This window comes from Lolium perenne, chromosome 2 (assembly GCF_019359855.2).
Source record: "Lolium perenne isolate Kyuss_39 chromosome 2, Kyuss_2.0, whole genome shotgun sequence".
Lineage (NCBI taxonomy): Eukaryota > Viridiplantae > Streptophyta > Magnoliopsida > Poales > Poaceae > Lolium > Lolium perenne.
This window is the reverse complement of record NC_067245.2, coordinates 297851193-297863183: the sequence shown is the minus strand read 5'-3', so window position 1 is coordinate 297863183 and position 11991 is coordinate 297851193. Positions and strand designations below refer to the sequence as shown.

The following is an 11991-nucleotide window of genomic DNA, read 5'->3' as shown; positions in this document are numbered from 1 at the left end:
ATGTAGTGAGATATCAACCTTTTATCTGTGAAATACTAACTAGTAATCTCTAAGATTGCTCCCACTATGATGAACCTTAAAAGTAATACTATATATGGCAAGTTCATTTTTGTTAGTAGTCGACAAGGTATATATATGCATTTCATCAAATTTTGAACACACGTTGTTAGTGAAAGTTAAAGTTACGGCTGGCTGCGTAAATCAGTGGTTTATCTCTATTCTCTAAAAACAAAACGTCATGCAATTAAGCATGCACGTACGTCAAAACACCTCAGACTTCTAAGAGGTTACGACTACAAGACAAGAGAGATGACTACCGGTATGCATGCAGAGGCAGCATAAGAGCAGTGTAGAGCTCTACTCCAGTGACCTGGGTTGTTGAACAACCGATGGATCATGATCAGTTGCACCGGATCGATTTACCCAGCTGACGCAATGCCAGGAGACCATCAACGACCCAACCCCAGCCGGTCAGGTAGGCCAAATTCTCCTCTCCGTTCTTTTCCAAACGGTTTATATATAGCCAAGCCACACAACCCCGTCTTTTCCACTACCACTACCCCCAGCTAGCTCCACCCCTTTCCCCTTCATCCTTGCCCACCCAACAAGCACTCACCACTCCCTTCTTGCTCCTCTCGATCGACCAAGAGACGGCGTGCATATACGGATCAGTACGTAGATCTATCGAGACCACATGGGAGATCACCAGCTGATGCACGCTGCTCCGGCCATGTACAACGGCGGCGGCGTGGCTGTCTCGCACGGCATGTGGTGGAACAGCAACGCGACCGCGGCCGTCCCTGCCGCGGCATGTTCAACGGAGCTCGCCGGGTTCAATACCTGGCCTTCCGCTCTCCATGCTGCACATGGATACGACGTGGTGGCCGACGGCGGTAAGGCGAAGAGCTGCACCACCACGGCCTCCTCCGAGTCCCCCGGTGGGAACAACAGTTCCATAACCTTCCAAGAAACAGCCAGCATCAACGACCCGGCAGCCGGCAGCGCCACCGTGGCCGGGTTCACCGACTGGAACAACCCTTACATGTAAGTTGTTCTTCGATTTCTACCTACGTACCCTTGCCTCGGTTAGTTTCCCGTGATCTCGTGTTATCATATGATATTGTGATGATAAGCATATACATACGCCCGTGACACTGGAATTGATGGAATCTATGTGTGTATGTGTCGTTTGTTTTAACTTTGAACAGGAGCAGCGATGCTGGCAACATGCATGGGTTTCTGCAAGTTGGCCACCATGACATGAGCTCAAGAACCGACCAGAGCTTGATGAACACCTCGCCGAATAACCTAGACCTAGCGTTGCAAGGCCATCACCACCAACAGCAGCAGCAGCTGCTCTCCAGCCTCGGCGCGCCCGAGCTGCTGCTGTCCCCGAACTCGCCGTACGGTTTCCAGTCGTCGCTGCTGAGGAGCCTCATGGAGCCGATGGCGAAGCCAGCGGCCGGGATTCAGCAGTACCAATACCAGCAGATGGGCCAGACTGCAGGGGCCAGGGAGCCACTGCAGTTCACCAACGACGCAGCGTACTGGAACGCTTCTAGCGCCGGGTTTGGCATGGCGCTGGCAGCGCCACCGGCGACCACCGATCAGGGCAGAGCACGTGCTGCCGTCAAACCAGCGCCGGGACCGCGTGGAGCAAACCTTGCGCTAAAGGTTTGTGCTGAATAGATGCAAATGTTTCAGACCAGTACTTTGTTCGATGCTGGTGTATTAGTATATGCTATGTAGTATATGTATGTAGGTGGTTGATTAGGTTGTAGTTAACCTTAGTTATCACTATGCAGAATGTGCTAGAAGGGGTTGGAGACTCCGGCTCAATCACCACCAAGAAGGCCAAAGGCGAGCCGGCGTTCAAGAAACCTAGGATGGAGACGCCGTCGCCATTGCCCACCTTCAAGGTAAACATGACATGCCTCTATCAGTCTTTCATGCATGCATGGTTAACTTCACCCTAGTTCTCATACTTAAGACTTCATGCATACATTATTTGATGTCACATAGACCCAGATCGATGCATCTTTATTGATAAAGTTGTGCAACACATTCCAGGTTAGGAAGGAGAAGCTAGGGGACAGGATCACAGCACTCCAACAGCTCGTCTCTCCTTTCGGAAAGGTGAGCAAACCTAGCTAGTTAGGCTTTTCATGTCCAATGTGCATTATTACATATAGAACATAATTTCACACAAACAAGTACGTACTGCTTGGAAGTTGGAGCCACAACAGAGAGGAGTATCATCTTCTCTGCAAAAGATTTGTTCCTTTTCTCTCCTCCTTTCGAGGATCTAACCCCAACACACATGTAAGACTATCTAGCAGCAAAATCTTGATACATATTTCTCGTTTTGCGTGCGTGCAGACGGATACGGCGTCGGTGCTGCACGAGACCATCGAGTACATCAAGTTTCTCCACGACCAAGTTGGTGTAAGTTCATCCATGCATGTACCAAGTACTACCACACATATGATTCCCCAAACGCTTTAATCATGGCGCCTGGGTCACGCTAGCACGCACGAGCTCTATCGATTTCCTCACAAGGAATCATCGACCAGGAGACTGATCCATCTATAGATCGGAGACCGTGCTGAACTCAACATATATTTGTTTCTGATGCAGGTGCTCAGTGCTCCTTACCTGAAGCACGGCCATCATCAGCATCAAGTGCCACAGTACCTCAAGGTGTGCACACCTGTCAGTATATATGGCTGCTGCTAATGCACGCTTGCTCTTACTTTCCTTCCATTGCCGTCCATCTCCTGAGCAAGTGTCTCACAGCTTTTACACATGTGCTTTGTGTTTGGTTACAGAGCTCCAGTGCTAGTCCTGACAAATCGTCCAAGGATGGCGAGGTTTCGCTCAAGGGCCGGGGGCTGTGCCTGGTGCCGATATCCAGCACGTTCGCCGTGGCCAGCGAGGTGCCCGTCGACTTCTGGACCCCGTTCGGCGCGCAGTTTAGGTAGATGAATGGCAACTTCAGACACAAGGCACGTACAGCTCCGATCGATCAGAAGCTATCACGCACGGATCGATCCGACCTACGACATTCCTTGATCCTAATTAACGAGTTATTATTACCTACTAGCTTATGATCATAATTTGTAACGGATAGAGTACTGCACGCTGAGGATGGTAGCTAGGTGAACCTTTGGAATGAGTGCTTGAAGACTTGGATTCATTCTTCAGGTTCATCGGGGAATAATCAATCTGTTTACTAAGGGAACTGCTAGCCGCGAGGGGGCCGAATTATGCCGACCGGTTTCGTATGATTGGTTGTTAGGTTTGCATCATTGAGCAGTTGTGTCTAAGGATTAATTAATGGTTCCGTACTTTAAATTCACTGATGGATGGATCAAAGTCTGTCTGTCTGTAGCTGGTTTAGTTCTCTATGGATATTGTACCAAATAAAAGTGGCATCGATCTCTTTTTGATTAATTGATCTCAGCTGCTTACCTTTTGCTGGTTTCTCTTTTGATTCTAACCACATGTTTTGCTAGTACTATTAAGTAGGGCTTCCAGAGCATGCGTGTCTTTTTTCTTAAATATTGCCAGAATATTCAGGCTAAATTATTCCATTTCTGTACTAGTGGATATCAGCATGCGTGAGTTCTGCACACAGCCATATTCTTCTGTGTTTCCTATTATGTGGTCTACGTTGCTTTCCTGTTGGCTACCAACTAAGCCAGCTCCCATATTTAGTTACCTCTTGGGCATGATGAACACAACAGAACTCTATCCCCACAGGCTACAGCAGGTCAAAAATCACTCTAGCAGCAAGCAACAGCAAACACATGCTTGACTATTCAGGGATGAACTGTAAAATTCAAACCAAAAGCAAATCGTGGTAGAAAATTCAGGTCAGTTCGACGTACCGGCACACGACTGAATCTCAACTGCAGTCTTGCACTGAAACTTGACTGCTGTGGAGTGCTGAGCACAACAGTCTTGCCCTAGCAACAAGCTTTACACTTTGGCGGTAGCGCACCATTATCCAATACACTTTTCGGTCTTGCCAAGTCTACCTGTGTGGACGACAGTTGAATTAGAAGAGTGAAGCACCAGTTTTTTCAGAGAAAACGGAGCACCGTAGTGGGATGGTTGCCATAACATCAATTCTTCTTATAAAATTTGCAATAAAGTACTAGGAAGCGATATATTGAACTGCATACGTAATTTCTCCCTAGCCCACCAGTTTTCCTGTAGCATGGATATAAGTTGAACCTCTGAATTTCCTGTTCTTGGGACAAAAGAAACATGCATACCTTTCAACAAATTTTACTCTTTTCTTGCCACAAAAAGTTTTGTTAACCATTTAATTTGAATCTATTTTCGCCTTCTATGAAAGCTACCACCATGCAGCTCAACATCCTAGGTTAGTGTACTGGTCGAACTCACAAAGCATGCAAGACAAATTTCAACACCACATAGTGCAGCGACCTACGGTAGAATTCAACACCTTTATCATGATTCTTCGACATGGATATAGTGAAGACATGTCTTTTGAAAAGAATTTCAAAGAAGTTACCATAGTGTCACAATTGACCTTATGCAAACGCACTTCATGATTGTTGTTTTGAAGTGGAAAGACCACTATCTGAATGATGGAAGAGGTTGTGCAAATGCAATAGCTAAAGATTCTTTAATGTGATTTATGAAAAATCAGAGGAAGCATATATAATTCTGGATGAGTTATGCTTGCAATCTTGAATTGTTTAAATATGATCAGAGTGTTACAAATGACATTCTGGGTGAGTTAGGCTGGGATTTATTCTGGTCTTACAGGTCCAAGATCACTTGAAATGACCTTTCTACCTTCTTGATAGATACTGAGCGATCCACAGAAGCCTCACTTTTCTGACTTTTCCCTTTAGGCTGGACCTGAACTTCCAACAGTTTTTATACCTGAAGTTTCAGCCACTCCATCTGGATAAATACAAGATTAGTAGCAGACTTCAGACGTGCAAACCAAGCTTTGAAAGCCACTAGCAACATAAGATAAAAAGTGTTGCATGCCAGCTAAGAAAAAAACATGGAACTTCTAGCAGCCTTGTTACCAAAATAGCAATTCAGAGTTTCAGACCAATTGACTAACTGAGGAAGCTGGGATGTAGAAAATTCGCAAAGAGAAAACGACTGCAGAAGTAGTGATCCAGACATGAACTGGTATCCTCTTCCACTTGACAAGGTGAAAACAAATGCACAAACCAAACAAGTTCGCAAAATACGGGAACCTGCTATGAAAATAAACACTCATCGGGTCTTATGATTCAATGGGGTTATTTGTTATCCGTGGGAACATAGACTGCTGAACTGTTTAACTGTACAAATCGGAGAAGTTTACAAAGGAAAAACAGACAAACTAAACATTCAACGCCCCTCTTGCATTGTCATAGTCATGTCGTTCAGAGATATTTGTATGTTATCTCTTCGGTCTTCAGTTTGATTTTTCCGTTTCCTAAAATATACAGGCTCCCTTGGAGTAGAAAGCGCGGCTGTTTCGTTTTCTAACATGAACACAGTCGATGACATGAGTGGCCTAGCATTTGGATCGTCTTGAACACACAACAGTCCTATATGGATACATCGTAGAACTTCATGAAGTGAACAGTTTTCCACAATGGACGAGTCCACCAATTCTCTTGCGTTTCCATCTTTCCATAAGCTCCATGCCTAAACCAATGGAATCGTCAAGTTATTATGACTTATGAGTACTTTAGTTGTTGAAAATTAAATCATTTGAGGGGACTTACATAAGCTATAAGGCTAGGAAAGTCCATTAGGAGGTGGGATGAACTGATCTTTAGCCCACTTGCAACCTCCAACAGTAGAACACCAAAGCTATAGGTGTCAGACTTGACGGAAAAGGAGCCTTCCATTGCATATTCAGGAGACATGTAACCACTGTTTAATCATTCCAAGACATTTTATTAGTTAAGCCATAAACAATTACCATGTTAAGCCTTAGCTGGTGTATATATCACTTACTATGTCCCAACAACGCGGATAGTATTCGTTTGTTGCTCATTTCCTAAAAAGATCCTAGCCATACCAAAATCCGATATTTTAGGGTTCATTTCTGCATCCAACAAGACATTGCTTGCTTTGAGATCTCTATGAATTATTGTTAGCCTTGAATCTTGGTGGAGATAAAGAAGGCCTCTCGCTATCCCTTTAATTACCCTGAACCGGGTAGACCAATCAAGAACATATTTTTTTGTGGCATCTTCCAGGGCCAATGCAAAACAAAATGTGCCGTCAGTTTTCATGAATTCAGTTTAGCTATGCAAGATGTGACCAAAGTAAGAACATACCAAAAAGAAAGGCATCCAAGCTTTTGTTAGGTAAGTATTCATAGACTAGTAACTTTTCATCTTCATGAGCGCAGTAACCAAGAAGCCTGACTAAGTTCCGATGCTGCAATTTAGCAATCAGAACCACTTCATTTATGAACTCGTCGGCCCCTTGACCGGAACCTTTACTAAGCCTTTTGATAGCAACTTCCTTGCCACCTCCGAACATTCCCTACATCGGCACATGATTCTTCAATAAAACCAGAGAATAGAAGAAATAAAAATCGTACAAAGATTATTAGGCTAAACCATCTTGTTACCTTGTAAACATTTCCAAAACCACCTTTCCCAAGCATGTTGTAGACCGAGAAATTGTCCGTTGCAGTAACAATGTCTTCGAAGCAAATAGATGGAAGTTCTACATTGTCTAGTTCATCGGACTTGGAATTTTTCGTGTGTTGTTGTGTATGTCTGTTCTGAATTTCCTTGATTCGTCGTTTGCCTGACAAAAAATGCATTCATATTAATATTCTTTTCTACATGATACCTCGTCAACATCATATCCTGAAAAGTAAGGTAAATCTTGTTCTACCTCTTGACTTGCATATCCACACAAGGAAGATGCATGCCAGTATCAGCAGACTAGCCATTACTGGGAGTACAACCTTCAGTACACTAATCTCCTTGTCAACTGCAGAAAACCAGAAATATAGTTCAGCAAGAGAACCGCACTTCCAAAATTTAAAGGCATTTTGGCAAGTGTTGTGTATAAATGCATTGATCACACTGTACAATCAATACACACATAAAGAAAGATATATACCTGATGAACCGGCAAGACGGAGGTACAGGTTCTCGCCACTACCATCACGAAACTTCCCTGTATCGACAAGCTCATCCAACCAAATCAAGCACCTTGACTGTTCCACAGTTATACTACCATTTTTTTGGTTAGCATAAGCATATGCAGAGCAAGAACAGTTACGGCTGCACTCTTCTGCGCATTCGTCAAAGCTTCTGTTCCTGACGTACACGAACTTATCCGGTGTTTTCATGCCACTCAAGGTCGAGAAACTACCTCCACCACCACATACCAGCTCCTCCTTTCTCCGGCACCCTTGGGAGAAGTTAACACTATAAGGCTCGAACCCACTGAAGCAGTTGCATTTTGGAACCGTTTCAGTGCCATCGCAGTAGCCAAACGGGCCACAATAGGCATAGCTGTCACAACTAAGATTGGGCTGCTCAATGAAAACCTCCCAAGAAGATGAGTTGTTGTTCCACGCCAGGAATTTAAACATACCCGTATAGTGCAGCATAATGCGCATGCTTGGAGAGCCATCGGAGACCGTGAAGGTCAAGTAGAATGACCCCCCTCTGTTGACAATTGTTTGGGACAAGATGGATCCAGTGCTGCTCTGGTACAGGGCAGAGACCAGTGCACCATCCCATGCAGATCTGCGCCAATATGGTCTCGTACCATTCCAGATGATAACCTGAAGGTCCAAGCTAGAGTCCCCGCCCATGGAGTAGTCACCAGTGGTTGGGTCATCAGGGCCACTCCAAGCAAAGAGGCGCCCGTAGAGATGATCATTTGTGCTCAGCGCCAAAGGCATGTCCGGGAGTATGGTGTCGGTTGGGTAATTGAAGCTCTGCCATATGTTCGTGCCGTTCGGCAAACGAACGACTAAGTTTCCGGAGTCAAGCAGTATAGCAGCAGTTCCATTGATTCTGGATGTGATGTTGTTCATGGTTGTCCAAAGAGTGCTGCCTTTGGAGTCAGATAATACAAGGTCTGAGTTGTTGGTTAGAACCAATTTCCCTGCAGAACCACTGGTGATTGGGCTGTCACGGTTAGCAACCCACACATATGTACGCTCGGGGATTTTATTGTACCATATGCCGATGTACGAGTTTGCAGTTGAGTTTGCCGGGGAGAAGAAGCCCAGAGCAAAGACGCCACCACTCGACACGAGCTTGTCACCGGTGGAGAGTGGCTTCCCAAGAGTAAGGCGGTCATCGGATTCACAGAAACAAACCAACGACAGGAGGATAAAAACAGGGAGGGGAATCATGCCTGCTTGTGAAGAGCAAAGGAAGAAGAACTCTCCAACCGGAGCCAACGGAGGAGGAGAATGGTATGAAGATGGTTAGCATTGTGTTGGGGAAAGACACTTAGTATTGTTTGCATGGATGATCTAATGCCACGAGGTAGTAAGTCGATGACAGGCTGCTCTGACTTTTGGGCCATCGGTCAACACATCTGCACGAGTTGAATGTCCAACTACAGCTACCCCGGGACGCTGATGATTCCAGAACCACACAAGGTGCAAGATTGAGTATTATTCAGCATTGTCTGCTGGCCGGTGTCCGTGTGGAATTGCACATCAAGAAATATCTAGCTGTCTACAGTTTCGGCTCTATTGTCAGTCTACCGAGAAAGAAAACGACCTGTGGCAACCTGCAACCATCGATGGACGGACCCCGTGTCGACCCGGTGGCTATGGCCACAAATGTGCCCGGGAATTGGAGCTTGCAAGGCAATCTGACAGATTGACACGGGAAGCTTGTGTTTAGAAATTAGAAACAAGTACGTACAAGAACACCACAGATACGGGAACCGAAAATGCAAAGAAATGGGTTTACCGACTTACCGTCAGGTGGAGGTCCGAGTACATAGCTCGCGGCGACGGTTGCTGCCCGTCGCCGGAGGGGCGGGTGGCGGGGCAAGGGAAAATCCGCGGAGGACGTCCTCGTCGGCGCGATGGGATCCTGGCCTGCTGCTATGGCCGGTTTGGAGAAGGAAGGGGAAGCAACGAAGATAAGGCGGCGGTGGCAATGACATGATTAGGGAGCCGAGCCACCGCCGTTGTCGGCGGCGGCGGCAGCAGCGCGTGACCGGGAACAACGAAGAGCCTTCGTGTGCGGGGAAAATGTAGCCCTTGGGCGCCCATGGGCTGAGCAACTCCACGCGATTTTCCCGTAGTTGAATGGGCCCTTTATATATTTATAAACAACTCTGGGCTCCCATAAAAAAGAAGACGCGATTGCTCTTTGGTGTGGGCTGTGGCGCCGGCGGATCCTATTGGGCTATCCCCTGGTCGGCTATTGGGCCCGGCCCATTTCTGCCTTTTTCCTTCTTTTTTCCGTTTTCTGTATATTTTTTCTCTTTTCTTTTTTTTTGTTTTTTTTCCTGTTTTTCGTTTCATTTTTTCAAATTCGTAAAACGTTCAAATTGCAAAAATGTTTAAATTCAAAAATGTTCAAATTTGAAAACCGTTTAAATCTGAAAGCCGTTTAGATTTGAAAACCGCTCAAATTTGAAAACCGTTCAAATATGAAATTTGTTCAAATTCGAAAATTGTTCTAATATGAAAATCATTCAGATTCGAAAATTGTTCCCTTTTCTTTTTGAGTTTTCTGTTTTTCGCCCTTTTTTCTTAGTTTTTTAGTTGTGCTATCCTGCCTTTAAAATACTTGCTCACTTTTCCCTCCCTCTTATCCGAAACCATCACAACTGCTTAAATGGTGGGTTGTCGCCAGGTTAAAGGTTTTGACCATTACATGCTGCCAAGTGGGGCCATGTAGGGTCGGCTCCGACTTTGATCGTTGCGCGCCGACGAGTGGGGTCGCCAGGAGACATGTCGAAGCATTTTCTCTCTCGCCCCTATTCACAAATTTGGAAAATCAAAAAGAGAAGCTACTGCACGGCCACTCCGCCCCCGTCGTGTCGTCTTACCCTATTCCATTCGTCGCCTCCGCCCTCGTCCCGCCCCCTCTACCACATATGGCCATGTCGGGGGACGTGAAGCAATGGCGACGGATGGCGCCTCCCGCGAATAGACTGTTGGGGGGATGGCCCCCGGTAGGCCAAAGGCTTGGCAAACTAGCCCTCTTTCAGTTATAAAGATACCGGTTAAAAGATTAAACCGGACTGCTAAGTTAAGCTGGCTAGCGCCAAGTGAAAAACGTACCGGTATCCAGGAGGGGTATACCGGAATATGGGTAATTAGAGAAGAGGCCGGAGTACCGGCAGGAGCTCAACTGTAGCCTATCAGCACGCTGGTCAAAGATTCCTTCAAGAACTAGAGGACAAGGATGAGCGAAGCAGTTCAACTTTAAACGAAGCTCTGACGCCAAAGCGGAAGATGACGTAAAAACTACCGGAGGATGTCATCGTTCCTTGATTAAAGACTTACCGGTGTTATCTGTTGCCAAAGAGGCTTTCTAAAGTAGTTTGTCTAGTCAAAGATGTCATTAGGGTTTCTTCCCTTGTAAGCTACCCTCTCCCCTATATAAGGAGAGGGAGCACACCCCTGCGCGGGATGGATCGCGACCTAGCAGTAGAGAAGTAGAGCTTGTACTGTTCTTCTTCAACCTCTGGCCAAGGCCAAGTTCATCAGTAAAGATACCGGTGTTCCATCCGAAATCCATCCTTGTGTTACCAAAACCCTCCCCTGAATCCCCGAGCGCACATTCGGCCCCAACTTAAGCCATCATATGGCATCTGTCTGTCACCACGACGACAGTTGGCGCCCACCGTGGGGCCAGCAGCTGCACTTGCTGGAGTTCATATTCGGGCGGGCATCCTCACCGTCTCCGGCGAGCGCGTGGTTTCTGGCCTCGTCTATCGCCTCGGCTCGCTGGACTTCATCGACGACAACGCGGGTTGCTTCGCCAACGGTGGACGCTACCCGCAGAACGGCCGCATCCTCGAGATCGGGAGCCACCGCATCAACCACGGCACCGTCAAGGAGCGCCAGTACCCCTCGCCGGTGCTGGTGGCGCCAGATCCGCCAAGATCTTCATCGACTCGCGGGCTGCGCTCCGACCACGCAGCCGATAGAGTGGAGGTGCTGATGGCTGGTGCGGCTGACGCCGGCAAAGGAGCTGCGGTGGAAGGCGCCGGGCAGACGAAGTCCGCGCGCACGGCCAAGTCGCCGACCGAGCGCGACCAAGTTGTTGCGGGAGCAGCTGCAGCACCACCGGAGACTCCTCTCCAAGCGGCTATGAGCGTGTTGGCAACGCCCATCGCGCAGAACATCGACCCTACCGCGGTTCAAGCTGAGTTGGAGGCGCAGCGGCAGAAGCTGCTCTCCGGAGGCGCGGATATCATCATGGCATAGCGCGAGCTGAACCTAACCCTACGTGAGTACAACGCTGCCCATGGCTTTGCTTATGTTAGCCCTCAACTTGCTAGAGTAGCGGAGAACCGGCTTAGAGGTCGCAACTTAGATCAAGCTCTACGTCGGGAAGTTATTGCCGGAAGGAGTACGTCGGTATCTTTGAGCATTGTAGAAAAACTTAAGTACATCAGTCCGGATAAAACAATAAAAGCTGCTAGGCTGCAGTAGAGATGTGTGAATCGCTTTCTAGCGAGGCTTTAGCAAAACAACAGGATCGAGTATGGGAGTTGCTTGATCAGATCGAGGCACAAATCGCTGAGCTGGCTAAGATTAACAAAGCAGTTGCGGCATCAAAATCGGTGTGTTCGGCAAAGAATGCCGAAAGCAAGTCGCATGGGCAGGCATCGTCCCCCCCATCCGGACAGAAGAAGAGAAAAAGAAGTGAATGCGCAGTAGATGACTGTGTACGATCCGATTCTTGTCGGAAAACAACAAGCTGGGCAATATGAGGCCGGGAGAAAAAGGCAAGGGGCAGGTCGTGGCTATGCCGGAAACGC

The 11991-nt window shown here is 47.1% G+C and overlaps 2 protein-coding genes across 2 annotated transcripts; one reads left to right on the top strand and one right to left on the bottom strand.

Annotated features, from left to right (window-relative positions):
- Positions 1-539: 539 nt before the first annotated feature.
- On the top strand, positions 540-3453 carry LOC127336104 (uncharacterized). The gene is made up of 7 exons (XM_051362868.2): positions 540-1044; positions 1209-1674; positions 1806-1919; positions 2071-2136; positions 2380-2445; positions 2638-2700; positions 2829-3453. Exons 1-7 carry the CDS (start codon positions 695-697, stop codon positions 2979-2981), a joined length of 1278 nt encoding a protein of 425 aa, XP_051218828.1. The 5' UTR covers positions 540-694; the 3' UTR covers positions 2982-3453.
- Positions 3454-5255: 1802 nt separating this feature from the next.
- Positions 5256-9247, bottom strand: LOC127336103 (G-type lectin S-receptor-like serine/threonine-protein kinase B120). The gene is made up of 8 exons (XM_051362867.2): positions 8963-9247; positions 7132-8853; positions 6901-6999; positions 6629-6810; positions 6330-6540; positions 6004-6241; positions 5769-5919; positions 5256-5688 (listed from the first exon to the last, which is right to left on the bottom strand). The coding sequence occupies exons 2-8, from the start codon at positions 8381-8383 to the stop codon at positions 5386-5388; spliced, it is 2436 nt and encodes an 811-aa protein (XP_051218827.1). The 5' UTR covers positions 8384-8853; positions 8963-9247; the 3' UTR covers positions 5256-5385.
- Positions 9248-11991: the final 2744 nt, after the last annotated feature.